The sequence below is a fragment of the Xyrauchen texanus genome, chromosome 9 (genome assembly GCF_025860055.1).
Source record: "Xyrauchen texanus isolate HMW12.3.18 chromosome 9, RBS_HiC_50CHRs, whole genome shotgun sequence".
In the NCBI taxonomy this organism is placed as follows: Eukaryota; Metazoa; Chordata; class Actinopteri; order Cypriniformes; family Catostomidae; genus Xyrauchen; species Xyrauchen texanus.
In genome coordinates this window covers 26,113,835-26,129,355 of record NC_068284.1, presented here as the reverse complement: position 1 = coordinate 26,129,355, position 15,521 = coordinate 26,113,835, and the positions used below count along the sequence as shown (strand labels likewise).

Below are 15,521 nucleotides of genomic sequence, written 5' to 3'. Positions count from 1 at the left end.
TTTCCTTCATTTTACATTTGTTCTCCTCCTTTAACTTCTCCTGAAAATTAAATATGCACAGTTCTTTTAATGGAGTTTCGATGAGCTTTTGGAATTAGAAACTGGCTAAGTTTTGGCACTGATATTACGTTATAATGTTAGCATATTACAAAGAGTCATGAGTCTTTTTGAATTACTTGATCTTATTTCTTTCTTTAATATAAAATGTACAACTCATTACACTCGGACTTGCCAATGCAAACAGGCACTATGTCCATTTCCTAGTTTCTAAAATATCTTTATTATAAAGAAAAAAAATCTCAATAAACAATTATAAACAGTTAACCATGACTTATTTTGTATCACATTTTAAATGTAATATTTTTCTTGTTTTCATATATTTAACTAATTACTAAATCTGACGATATCCTATGCCCAAAACACGAGTGCTTATTCTAACACAGTGTTGTCATCACCATATTGAGTGATGGTGCCAGTTTGGATTAGTTGTTAAATATGACACGGTCGTGAACAGCCTAACTGAGTTCAGATGGATGAAGGCGTTATCTCACAAGTCTAGTATATTATTCCGTTTTGAGACCATTCATCAAATGTCTTTATGTAGAATCAATTAGAGAGCTGTATGCCCTACCCAGCAGAATGTTAATGGAGTTGCTATCAGGTGTTCAGATTGCTCTTAGTGAAACAATTTGAGTTGGGTAGGGTTTATGATCATTAAAGCAGATGCACAATGTTTACTTTGGTAGTGTAGTATATAATTTACTTTAAAAGGGGAATTCAGTGAAAAGCCTCTTGAATCAAAACAAATCAGACTTTCAGTAATTCATTTTGGTGATAGCAAACTTAATATCTTTGCATACTGAATGGTCATAAACACAGGGGATGTTCTTTCAGTCATTGTTGTCAAAACTAGAAAGACTACAAAATACATATTTACAGTACCACTTAGTGGTGTGATGACGCTCTTTGGGACATTGATTTATTTTCACCTTCTTTAATAAATAAATTACTAAATTAACTAATATCTTATCATTCAACTCTGACCAAAGACTACATTACTAAAAAGTAGTTTACAAATAATTTCATGCTTTTGAGTGGAAGCCTCATTTATAGAGACATGACCATGCTATGGAGCTAATATATCAATGCTCAAGTAGAGGCAATAAATTAGATTGAGACAAACAGGATTGCATTCATTGTACACATTTTTATTTCCATTTAGAATGTTTTCATTACTGTGTTCAAGCAGAAGGATGCATTTCAAGCTGTTAAAATCTGCCATACATGTGCCAGCAGCACTTACCACGTAACTTGTGTTTAGAAAAAAGGGAGCTTTTATTCAGCAACGAGATGACCTGGTGACAGTGACCTGGAAACAAAGAGCTGAATCTTAATCCACTTATTCTTGGAATTTATATTGATTGCAATAAGACTGACACGAATGGATTGTGGAATGTCAAATCAAACTGTATTGGAAGTCCAAGGAAGTTTTGTCACACTGTATAGATTATAGAGCAGTCCAGATATATATGTATTCATGGAAAGGAAGAGGCGAGAATCGGCTTGATAATATAAATGATAGTTTTAATGATACACTTAAAAGACAAAAACACACACATGACGGACATGAAGTGGTCTAAACCACAGTACTGGTAAACTGGTAATCAGAAGGTTGTTGGTTCGATCCCCACAGCCACCACCATTGTGTCCTTGAGCAAGATACTTAACTCCAGGTTGCTCCGGGGGGGATTGTCCCTGTAATAATTGCACTGTAAGTCACTTTGGATAAAAGCGTCTGCCAAATGCATAAATGTCCGTAAACGATCTCTCTCTCCCGCATGATACTCTGCAGTCGACCTTTAAACCTCAGAGGCTTGATTAGCCTAATACGGGACCGGGTGACTGGCGCACACACACGCACACGCACACGCCCGGAGAACCGCTGGATCCATTGTTTGGTCTTTTGTTCTGTAGTGACTGCAGGAAGCAAATGAAAAGATCCACGATGGGAAAAACACAAACTAGAAATACTGGATTTAACACAGGAGGGGTGCAGGAGTGACTGGGCAGAGAACATCCACAGTGGGCAGGGTAACCACGAGCGAACACACAACGATGACATTCACGTTCACATACAATCAACGAAAGACAGCGACTAAACCAAAAACCAGGATATATAGACATGAACATAGAACTAAGGGGCCAATGAACAAACAGAACACCAAACAAGATAACGAGGGAAGAAACAGAGGCAATATAGCAAGTTAACGAGGGACAGGTGTGTTTCCCATATCTTACGAGTTTTGGCCCTGTCATATTTAAATAGCAATTTCAATTACCACGTCTGCTTTTTCACTTTCTCAGCGTCGGTGATGTAGCCAGCCAAAACTCAAATGGAATACTAATTCCCTTAGTATTTCCATTGATGCCTTACACGGAAACCTGTCAATCAGGGTCAAGGGTGGGATTATGCTATGGGGCGTGTTTGTCTTGGGAAGTGACATCACTCACAGTCTATCAGGATCAATAATTAGCACTGCACTTTATTCATCTATAATCTCACACTGGACTGTCAACATATTCTCCTCAATATACTACTTCATATATATATATATATATATATATATATATATATATATATATATATATATATTTCATATACTCCTACTTATTGTATTGTATATTGTGTGTATTGTTTACTGTACATTGTATAGAATTATTGTGTTGTGTAAGTATGTGTAGGCCTACATTTGATTTGTAAATTGTTTTGTGTAAGTATGTTGTTTACTGTAATTGGTATAGACCTATGTCTCGTCACTGTCATGACTGTTATGTTGCTCGGAACTGCACACAAGAATTTCACCTACTGTTGCACTTGTGTACATGGTAGTGTGACAACAAAGTGATTTGATTTGATAAACCGGCGTCTGTTCAGGGCATCACCTCTTGACCGTCGACTGTGAGTGACGTCACTTCCCAAGACAAACACGCCCCATAGCATAATCCCACCCTTGACCCTGATTGACAGATTTCTGTGTAAGGCATCGGAAATGGAATACTAAGGGAATTAGTATTCCATTTGAGTATTAGAAAATCAGTTATTTTGAATTCTTATAATAAAGGTGGCTTAAATTTCATTGATTTTGATTCTCTTAACAATACCTTAAAAATTAATTGGCTTAAACGTTTCCTTCACAATCAATCTTCTATTTGGAGTATAATCCCAAGATATATTTTTTCTCAATTAGGAGGTATACATTTTCATTTAATGTGCAATTATTCAATTAGTAAACTTCCTGTCAATCTTTCCAATTATCATCAGCAGATGCTTATGGCTTGGAAACTTATTTACAAGCATAATTTCTCGCCACACAATTTTTTTAATTTGGAACAACTGTAATATTCTTCATAAGAGGAAATCTTTATTTCTTGAAAACTGGTTCAATAATGGGGTGATATTAGTAAACCAGCTATTTGATACTGAAGGTAATTTATTTAATTATTCCGATTTTGTTTCAGGATACCAATTCCCAGTATCTAGTAAAGAATTTAATATAGTTTTCAAGGCCATCTCTTTGGAAATCTGTATGCTGTTTAGAAACAATAATAGTGCTAGAGTGACTTCTGTTTCTCCCCCTAGCCCTGAATCTACTGCGGTTGGTTCTATTTGTTTTTCAATACATAAATCCAATTATAAAATTAGGTCATTATTTTTGGACCCTGTTACTTCAATTCCTTCCTCCATTTCTTATTGGAATAACCTTTTTGATGATATTAAATGGTCATATGTTTGGTCACTTCCTCAGAAATTCTTTCTAACTAATAAAGTTAAAGAAATATCCTATAAAATTATTCATAGATTTTATCCAGTTAAATACTTTTAAGAAATTTAGAAATGATATTGATACTTCCTGCTCTTTTTGTGAAGCCTCCTCTGAAACTGTTGATCATTTGTTTTGGGAATGTCTTTTTACTCGGTCTTTCTGGAACAATATTGATGCTCTGATTGTCCAAAAGGTTTTATGTAACTTTTCTTTATCATATAGACACATTCATTTTGGATTTTATGTTAAAAACAAGAATCTAATTAATGCATGTTTTTGTATAAACCTTCTTTTATATATTGGAAAGTTTCATATCCATAAATGTAAATATATGAAAAGTAAACCCCACTTTAGCTTTTTCAAAGAAGAATTGAAGATGTATTTAAATACAATTTCAACTTCTGTTAACAAGAAAGCAATGAAAACATCCAGAATTAGTGCCATGTTTAATATTCTCTCAATGTTTTTTTTCTTTTGTGCCCTCTTCTTCTTTTTTTTTTTTTCTTTCTTCTCTTACTCTCTTTTCTTTTTAGACTGTTGTTGAATATATTTAAATTTCTTTCACATTTCCACTCTTAATGTATTCTGAACCATAATTTCTCTTTTGTTTTGAAAGATTGTTTATATTTCTTGTATGTATCGTCTTGTTCTGTTTGTTAATATTGCAATAAAAAAAAAAAAAAAAAAAGAAAAAAAAAAGAAAAAATAGTATTCCATTTGAGTTTTGGCTGGCTACATACGCGACGCTGAGAAAGTGAAAAAGCAGACGTGGTAATTGAAATTGCTATTTAAATATGACAGGGCCAAAACTGGTAAGATATGGGAAACACAGTTGCAAACGGACTTTGCTTTTCCATTTGAAATTTGGCAGTCACTGTGCGTTCAGCTAAACGAAAATGCAAACCGTAATGCGCGATTTGCAATTGCGTTTGGATTATGTCACATTTTATGCGTCCACAAATTGAAAACGCAATTGCAAATACAATTTGCAATTCCTTTTGAATAATGTCCGGAATATCATTCCATAGAAAGCAATGACGGAAAACACGAACGCTAACAAAGAGACTATGGAGTTACATAAGGGACAAAAGTGAAAACTAAGGAATGCAAAAAGTGACGAAAATGGTAAACAAGAGGGAACAGTGAAACAAGACAGGGTAACCGTTACACAGCCGGTCAAAAGTTTTGAAACACTTACACATTCTATATTATATATTTTTTTTTTTTTTTTGCCATTTTAGAATAATAGTAAAGTAATAAAAATAATAAATGGAACTATGGGAATTATGTTGTAACTAAACAAAATCCAAAATAAATCTATCTGTATTATTTGAGCATCTTCAAAGCAGTCGTCCTTTGCCTAGAATTTGCAGACATGTACACTTGACATTTTCTCAACCAACATCTTGTGATTCATTTTAAACAGTATTGAAGAAGTTCCCATCTATGTTGAGCACTTATTGGCTGCTGTTCTTTATTATTTGTTATAAGTCATCCATTTCAAAAACTTTTTTTTATTAAATATTAGATTTATAATTAAATTAATTAATAAGTGGCACAATTATATTTTTGTCTACAAAACTAATTTCAAACATTTAAGCAAATGCCTTCAGATCAAAAGATTTTTAAGATCATGAGAAACATTTCAGTCAAGTGTTTCAAAACTTTTGACCAGTAGTATATATATATATATATATATATATATATATATATATACACACATACATACATACACACACACACACACACACACATTATGTACATATATGATACATTTATTTAAAAAGCTAAATTGATATATTAACACTTGTTTTCAGGGAGTATATCTTAAAATAAGTTTACATGTCTTACTCGATCGGCAAAAACATGTGATGAAATTCCGTGAGGATTATGCATAAAACAAGAAATCTGAAAAATGGGATAAGAAAAATAAACCTAATTGAAAGGATTTTCTTTGAAAACATGAAAGTCTTACTTTCTTAAACATTTTTCACAATTACATTTATCATTTATCTTGTTTTAAGGATGATTTTGTATTACAATTATTTTAGCAGTTAAAAATTGTTTTCTAAATAGCTTTTTATGACATGCATAACATAAAAACAAATGATAATGAGTGCTGTTGCAGAATCTCATCATATATAATAAAACGAATATGTGATTAATCATACATTAGGTCTAGACATTGTAAAAAAAAACTCCATATCGAGGGCGGTTTATATAAGCCACTGTCATCATGTTGTCCATCTGGACCAACACGTGCTTGCCCTGGATCAATGGAAATAGCCTCCGCAGAGCGAGCAGTACTGCCAGCAACTTGAGGCAGTTGATTGCACATGGCACCCCAGCTGGTCTCGTCCTTCACTAATGTGCACTAGCGCCTGCCGAATTTAATTGGATAGCCGAATCGAATGGTTCTGGCCAACCAGCGCGACAACATATGTATAACATATGATTGGTTTTATCAGCATTCAAAACAAGTTTTAAATTGTAAAGCCATAACTGAATGACATCAAAAGCTAATCGTAGTTTATGCAAGGCTTGCTGCTTTGAGGAAGCACTGCAATACATAACAGTGTCATCAGAATAAAAATGGTAATTTATATTTTGAATGTCGTGATCGAGACTGTTTTATTTACTGTTTATGTAAATAGTAAATAAAAGCGTCCAACACAGATTCTTGGGGGATACCCTTAGCAATCTCTAATGATTCATATTGTTCATCTTCTATCTGTACACATTGTGTTCTACCACCAGTGTTGGGAGGGTTACTTTTGCAGAATACATGATGTAAAATGTCATTTGTAACATATTCTATTAGATTACTCAAGGTCAATAATGTATTATAAATACTTTTTATTACTTCTTTAGCACTGGTATATTTTGTTTTACTTGTTTTGACTATTAAAACAAAATACATGTTAAAAATACATTCTCTGAAAAACCTAAATATCTTATAAATGTATAAATACTAAATGTTTTTAGTGTTTTAAATGCCCGTTCACAGTTTGTTGTTTTGCTTTTAATTAGGTTGTGTATTTTTAATTTACTTGCAGCCCACCTGACACTCAGGTAAAAGAGATTGTTTTATCTTAAGAGAGGTTATCATGGTTAAATAAAGGTTATAATAATAATAATTTATGAATTAAGTGCTCTTGTTATGACATCCCCTGAACACTTTAAAATACTCATTAAAGCATTTGACAACTCTATAACCTATAAATCCACTTCGCTAGTTTATAATACTTTAATATCAACACAACAGATATACTGTATCTATATAGCAACCGCTAGACCGGAAGTTTCAAACTAAATTTTCAAGATGGCTGCGCTTTAGATTCTCTGACGCATATGGTGAATACAGACAGACTCTTTGAGACACTACTATAAGCTGCTATATTAACAGGACATTCTGGAGACATAATACAGTTAAACACAGTTGTCAATCCCAAATATTGACTGTGTGAACCTGTCCTAAGATTGTATAAAGGCACAAGCTGAAGTGGATTATGTGAAGTAGAGTAGTCCCCACCAATGCCACAGTTTTAGCTGTTCCACAAGAAAATCTTTTGAGGCACAGTTTTTTTTATTGTCACAATGAAATGGTATTACAACAATTACAAATACATTTATCTGAACTTATAAAATATTAAAATAAGCATGAATTTACTAAACACTCAGTATGTTTATCAAGCAACAATGGTCTTCAAGCTAGAGATTGGCATAAAAACCAACAGTTGCCTAACATAATGCAGGTGCTTGAATCATTGAATCACAACCACACACATCCTCTTGAATCTTCTTTTAAAAAAAGATTTTAATATTGTTGCCTCATCATATTTTGAATATATCTTATTCAGCAGATAAAAATGAATGTGACAGATATACATAAACACTGTAATATATATGAATAAAAAAAATACTTAACATGAGCTCTTTGCAGTATGTGCACCTATTTCAGGTTTCAATTTTATGGTCAGCACAAGCAAAGTATCACATTTATGTGGTGGTTGCATTTGGTATCAAATTATGTGCACAGTATAACCGCACAACAGTCAGATCTACATTCTCAGCATCATCCAGCAACGGTTGCTAAGCGCTGTCTTGCAAGGCATACCAACATTTCACAATTAGCATTTAGTGCCTTAACAACAATAAAACACTTGTCACACTTTATATTTTTTGTCATTAATCTTTAGTCTTTTACTACTTTTTACATAAGAATATTAACCATTTGATACAGTGTTACTTGTATTGTGTTGCAAAACTCACATAAAATCGCATTTGCTTCAACAGAGCTAGGGGTACAGGTTAAGAGTAGGGTCAGGGGTTAGGATTAGGCATTAGGCTATTGTCAATAGTGTAATTACAGATGCCTGTACTGTATTTAATAGAAGTATAATGAAACAAAACATATGTAAACAATAAGTCAAGTCAAAAATCAAATGCTTAACATTTTTTATGCAATTACTTAAGTAATGTAGATGTTAAAGACACCTAATTTAAAAAGGGACCAAAAACTTACGCTACTAACTGAGTGTAAAAGCTTACACACAGAGAGAGGTCTGTCCATACCAGCAGCAGCAGAATTCCTTAAAGGTCTTCCTCATTTCTTGACTCCTGAAGGCATAGATGAGAGGGTCAATGACTGAGTTGCACATAATGAGAATTAGATACATGTTGAAGTGGGACATGAAGCAGACGCAGTAGGGGTTTCGTGGACAGGAGATCATGAGGATGAGGTGCAAGAAGAATGGAGCCCAGCAAACCACAAAAACCCCCAGCAGTATGGTAATAGTAATGGCACCCTTCATATTCGCTGCCTGCCATATAGAGCCATTACCAGGAATGGCGGCAATGCGCTTCATATGCAGTCGGGCGAGGAGAAACATGTGGACGTATAGTGAAGCCATGAGAGCCAACATGGTAAAGAACATACTAATAAGGCAGATCAGAACAGTGGAGCTCTCAGAGTACACAATAAAGAGCACACCAGAGACCGTGCAGAAGGTCCAGATGCAGGTAATTATGATGCCGGCCCGCCGCTGGGTCATGATGTTGTGGTACCTCAAAGCGTAGAAGATTGTGATATAACGGTCCACTGCAATGGCTAACAAACTCCAAATGGAGGCTAACAGTGAGCTGCAGATCATCGAGTCGAAAATGTTGTCCATGTTCTTGATGATGCTCTCACGATTGGTCAGGTTGCCCCCTGTGATAAGTGCCATGACCACTGTTTCAGAAGCATTAGAGACACTGACCAACAAGTCTGCTACAGCCAGGCTGCAGATAAAGAAGTACATGGGAGAATGAAGGTTCTTGTTCTTGATGATTGCAGCAATCACCATAATGTTCTCCAGGAGACTGAAAAGCCCAAGTGTAAGGAACACCTCAGTGGAGATGAGAAGCTGCTCATAGCATCCAGAATTTGATCCCCTCTCACCCTGAGCAGCCTTCCCCACCGGAAAGGTTCCTTGGCTATGATTCCGGTAAGAATGATGCAGTCCATGATGATGTGAGTAGTTCATTTCCAAAAAAATCTGTAGTTGATATTTTGATCTCTAACTCAGACCTGCATCTCCTGCTGAATTCTTCAGTCATGTAGTATCGTATCACACATCATTCAGCATGAAGATTAAAGTGTATTTGCAGGTACAAGCATCCATTAATTCCTCACCTCAATAACACTTTTTCAAGAAGCAGAAGTCAAACAATGGGCAGGCTGCAAGAGGCCCCCACCCCTTGCACAAAAACATACGAAAATAAATGCAGACAGAAAAAAGAGCAAAGGAGAGAGCGAGAATGGACTGAATGCGGAAGGGCTGACTCTGAGTGAAAAAGCAAAATGCAGCATTCAGTGAGTAAGGCACACAATCTCCAGAGCGCTTCCAACACTTGGCAGGTGTGTGATATCCTTTAGCTCTCACCGTCGCTGTCTGGCATGCTGAGTTCTGACTCCACCTCCAGCTATCTCCACCAATCAGAGACTGCTTTGATGGATGAATGCAGGCTAAAGGCTTATTCACACCAAATCCGAGACAAACTTGCAAGATGAACTGCAGTCGAAAGTCTATTCACAGTGAAAACTAAACTAAATGAAAAACTATTTAACCCTATACAGTAGGTGGCGATCTTCTAAAAACATTTTTATTCTGTTAACTGCACAGATTTTTCAGCAATCAGCTGTCAATTAATGGGATAAAAATAGGCCTATTTAACGTTAAGGCATTTATTTACCTGCTGCTTCATTGTGCTCTTTTCATATTTTTTATGCATTTTAAGGAATACGAATCTGTGAGTGAGATGAGAACACATCATGTTTTTATATTTATACACATGTATTTTGCTACGAGTACATCTAAAAAAAATACACATGGAATAATGTACATTAAGTAAAAACACTTATAGTATAAAATATAATGCATTGAAACATTAAAAATATTATACAAGAGATAACATGGGTTCTTATTCAATTCAGGGTTTCTTGTGCGTACAGCTAATCCAGCTTTATACGAATGTGAAGCAATTCAACAGATTCATTAAATGAGTTACTGGAATGGGAACAAAAGGGATACTTACAACTTCAATGAGACAAATATTTAAACCATTGCTCTGATGATGTCATGAAATTCTCACAAGGTAAAGGAAGAACACAGAACAGTTATCTTGTCAAACAGCATTATTGTCACGTCCCTGTGTTGTCTGCCCCGTGTTTTCTGTTTCACTCGTCACTGATCACGCTCCATGTCACGTTTTCCTTGTTGTCCGCCCCGTGTTTCACTGTCCTTGTCTAAAAACTACAATTCCCACAATTCCTGGCCTCTCTCACTGCCTGCACTCTTCATTGTTCTCACCTGTGTCTCGTTTAGTCGTCATTGTGTTTGTGTATTTAACCCTGTTTGTTTCTCCATTCCCCTGTCGGTCTTTGATGTATGTGAATGCCTGTTTTCCTGTCGATGTTACCCCACCTGGTCGATCTTCGTATGCCTTCCTTGTTTTTGTTTTACTGTTTCCCATTGTGGATGTTTTCTTTGTTCGTGTGTTTTCGGGTTGCCCCGTTGTCCCAATAAAGTATCGCTGCATTTAGATCCTTGTCTCTTGTCTGCCTTCACCTACAACCGTGACAATTATTAAGGCTGGGATAAAGATGCCTTTCAAGTCTTTCACGTCCATATCTACTTCCTATCTTACTTCCTTATTTTATGGTTAACAAATCATTATCTATAATTGCAAAACATTTCCCACTGTACTTTCAGTTGTCTTGTGTTGTTTAAAAATATCTTGGCTAGACCAAAAAAACATTTCCGCTCTTAAACCTTTCTCAATCATCATGATTGCGTCAGCCCCAAATGGTTCCCTAGCCTTTAAAGTGCTGTTCATAAGCGCCACCATGTTGAGATTATATGACCAGCATGGGTAATTTTAATGAAACCGAACTTGAACTGCGACAGAGAGGATTTCTATATAAACATATAACAACATAGCCAGTGGGGGGCCACGAGAATGACTTGTTCCTTGACCTTCTTTAACTTGCACAGGACTTGTGCAAGTAGGCTCACAGAGGAAAAACCCATTATTTTTTTGAAATTCTATCCTCAAAATTGTACACAATAGATATATACGTATATCTTGTACATAAATATTACAAAGAATATCTTGTTTTATTTTAGATTTGAAAGAATTTCCTGGTTAATTTCTCATTACCACAATGCACCCAGCTACAAAATTAGGACTGTTAAATGCAGTATTAACTAAATTTACATTTAAACTTATGCATTTGGCAAGTGCTTTTATCCAAAGTGATTTACAGTCCAATGTATACATTTTATAGGTTTGTGTATTTCCTGGGAATCAAACCCATGATATTGGCATTGCAAGCACCATGCTCTACCAGTTGAGCTAAAAGAACCCCTAAAAATAAGGAATGAATAAAAAAAACAAAAAACAATAAAGTCTCGGTTACTGTCGTAGCCTCCGTTCCCTGATGGTGGGAACGAGATATTGTGTCAATGTAGTGACACTAGGGGTCTCTCTTGAGAGCCTCTGTTACCCCTTATCTTTGAGAAAAGGCCAATGAGAATTAGCGAACAGAATTTGTATGCCCCTTCCCCGGACATATGGGTATAAAAAGAGGGAATCACACATCTGTTCAGACAGGTTTTGAGCTGAGGAGCCGAGAGGAAGGTCCCGGCCCTTTCAGCGACTTAGTACAGTGTTGGGAAAAGAGGGACAAAACGTCTCGTTCCCTCCATCAGGGAACGGAGGTTACGAAAATAACCGAGACGTTCCCCTTCTGTCTCTCACTCGACGCTGTGTCGGTGTAGTGACACTAAGGGTCCCCATTTAAAAATGCCACAACACTGAATGTGTTACGTGGACTGCTGATGCAGGTGCAAGCAAGCTGTTGCATGTGAAAATAGCAGGTGCATCAGACTGCACATAACCTTCCCCAATGCCCCAAGAGACATCATATAGTTCCCCACATCTCTGAGGGAGAGAAGGGACGTAACTAGCCTGGGAGCAGGCCGCGCCAGCCGCAGCCTTTTCTCTCTCTCTGTGTTCTCTCCATAGAGTGTTAGATGCAGCTGGGGGCATCTAATGCTATAACACGCATCAGGGAAGGTGTTCTTTCCAATCCTATTCTTTCAGGGGGAAAAGACCCCGTGGACACCACATCCTACCCAACAGGGGAGGTTAACATGTGGAAAATATGTCATATGGGCTTACCAGCCACACATGGAAGTGGCGCGGTGGTAGGTCCTGCCTCGATGGAGAAGAGCTCTACAAACACAGCGACCGGGGGACAGAGGGAGCTCTGCCCAAGGGAGACGTGGGTCCGTCGACAGGGGGACTGTTGGGCCTCATGTATTCAGATACAAGCAGGCCTAACACAGTCGTAAAGCCTGACTGAGGCCCACAAAAACAAAGTCATAAATCTTACTGATAAAAACCGCGCCAAAATCAAACAAAGGGAGTACAAAACAGACTACAAATCCCAAGAAGCCTTGCTCACTTTACAATTGTGTGAAATTCCAAAGGATCGAACTCTCAACTCCTATTGGATGAGGCACTCAACAGAACGCACTTCGAAAATCATCTGTACCTCACTTCCAGTGACTTCGCGTGCCATATGTAAACGTGGCTCATTGCTGCTCTCAGGTGTTGCCTCATTGCACAAGGAAGTAACGTGCAACTTGAAACTGCGGCCATACAATCTCCATCTTGCTGGATGAGTTGAGATTACATTGTGTTCCACCGAACACTTTAACGGATCCGAACGAAACCGCCGAGCAATCCGCATCTTTTTGCCTGCAGGAGTGACGAAGAATTCCCTTCCCTCTTCCATCAAGTTAACGTCGCTGATTTCTCCGCCAGCCGTCGAGAATTAGCAGCTGTCTGCCGACAGAGTGAGAAAACGGCCTCCCATCATCACCCAAGCCTCGAGGAACCGAGTCGGAGTCCATCAACGGATGAACACACGTTCTAAGTAAGAGGTTTGTCTGGGCAGAGATAGGATATTTAGGTGTGTTATTCTTGTGGATCAAGTTTATTGTTTGTACAATTTACGGACTGTGGAGTCCGTAAATTGAGAGTTTGCTGTGTTGTAATCTACACACACACACACACACAAGTCGGACAAGAGAAAGACACGCCGCACATGGGCAGACGCCATTAACCGGCGTTAATTGTTTGGTTTGTTTTGCGTGTCAAAGGCTGGCAGGGGATGCCAGTGCTCGAATTCAACCCTCGAATGTTGTTCCCTTTTTAATCTTGATGATCTACGGACATCAATTTTCCTAAGAGAACAATCTAACATTGAGACTGTTATACTGTCTAGTTATAAGTCCCTGATTCCAGGGTGGTGCCCCGTCTACATTAATCCTAATTAATATTCTATTGATTTTGATAATTGACAATTATCTTTGATGATTGTTGAATTTGAAGGATCAATAAGTTAGTGTTGAGTCTAATCAATGTTTAATTCATTTGAATCATTAATTATTATCTGTGATAATAATTCATTTTCTATTAAATTTGATGATTGTTGATTTAAAGGATTAAAAAAGCTAACATTGATTCTAATCAATGTTCTATTGATTTTAATAATTAATGATTATCTATGATAATTATTAATCATTGCTAATAACCAAACCGCTCCTAAACTGTGAGCCCTACAGGACTATATTGCGGAAAATACATCATAGGGGATATTGGAATAATCAGAAACTGTGAAGCACCGATTCCAGCGCAGGCAAGTTGGTGCCTGCAGTGGGTCTGGCTGCAAACTTCCTCTGCTGAGTTCGGAGCCGGAGGGCTAGTGACGAAGGACACCCAGGGTCCGTGACTTGTGGTCTCGACTGAAGGAGTAGAGCGCACTTCTTCACCTCAGGGGAGGGGAAAGGTGCTCTGCGCAAACGATACACACGGCCAGCTGTTGTCTCCTTATTACCAAATTCTACGTGTTCGGACCTGTCAAAAAACGGGATGAGACCGGCTCAAATCTCACGAGGGTATTGGGTGTTGCCCAGCCCGCCGCTCTGCATATGTCTGGTAGAGAGGTGCCATTGGCCAGTGCCCACGAGGATGCCACACTCTTTGTAGAGTGTGCTCAAACCCGCATGGGAGCGGGCACGGCCTGGATCTGGTAGGCCAATGAAATGGCGTCCATGATCCAGTGGGCAAGCCTCTGTTTGGAGACAGCGTTCCCTTTCCGCTGTCCACGAAAGCAGACATAGCGCTGCTCAAAGTGTCTAAAGCTCTGCGTGCGATCCAAATAGGTGTGCAAAGATGACGCAAGAGTCTACCAAACCGAACTCCACAAATGTTTCGCTGACAGAGTGCTTGCAGGTCCCCTACCCTCTTGATGGAAGTGAGCGTGATCAGCAGGAATGTCTTCGAGGAGAGGGCCTTTAGTTCGACTGAGTCTAGTGGCTCAAATGGGGCTCCCCGAAGGCCTGAGAGGACAACAAAGAGATCCCATGAGGGGAACAGGCATGGACTAGGAGGGTTCAGCCTCCAGGCGCCTCTAAGGAACCTGATGATCAGGTCGTGCTTCCCTAACAACTTACCGTCCACTTCATTGTGGTGAGCTGCTATGGCGGCTACATAAACCTTCAAGGTGGAGGGGGACAGCCGCCCCTCCAACCTCTCCTGCAGGTATGAGAGCACTGACATGACTGTGCAGCTCTGTGGCTCTTCAGATTGGAAATAACACCAATTTGCGAATAAGCGCCACTTTAGGGCATAAAGCTACCTGGTAGAGGGAGCTCTGGCTTGAGAGATAGTGTCTACAACGGCTGGTGGTAGACTGATTACATCTTCCGCATCCCATCTGAGGTCTGGGCACGGATGCCAGAGGGTGCCCTGTCCCTGAGAAGTAAGGACCTTCCTTTCCAGGGAGGTGCTGTCGCGGGGAGCGTGAGATCCGAAAGCCAAGTCCGAGTGGGCCACGAGAATGACTTGTTCCTCGATGTCCTTGACCTTGCACAGGACTTGTGCAAGTAGGCTCAATGGGGAAAAACCTGAGAAAAAAAGCATAAGCCACGCGTCCAAGCTCCGGGAGAGGGGCACTAAGGGGACGATCACGTGTGACGTACCTGGAGGTGGGGCCTTGCGGCGGGGGGAGCAGGCAACGTCACGTCAGGGAGCGTTGCTTCGTCTCGAGGTGGTTGTGCTGAGGAGCGGCTCGAAGCACTT

At 38.5% G+C, this 15,521-nt stretch overlaps 1 protein-coding gene across 1 annotated transcript; it reads right to left on the bottom strand.

The window, feature by feature from the left end:
* Positions 1–8,201: 8,201 nt before the first annotated feature.
* On the bottom strand, positions 8,202–9,352 carry LOC127648722 (melanocortin receptor 4-like). Its single transcript, XM_052133452.1, has one exon. It carries the CDS (start codon positions 9,350–9,352, stop codon positions 8,372–8,374), a length of 981 nt encoding a protein of 326 aa, XP_051989412.1. The 3' UTR covers positions 8,202–8,371.
* Between the last annotated feature and the right edge of the window lie 6,169 nt (positions 9,353–15,521).

Excerpts from the sequence above, each read along its gene's own strand:
- LOC127648722 (XM_052133452.1), bottom strand. The coding sequence starts at position 9,352 with ATGAACTACTCACATCATCATGGACTGCATCATTCTTACCGGAATCAT.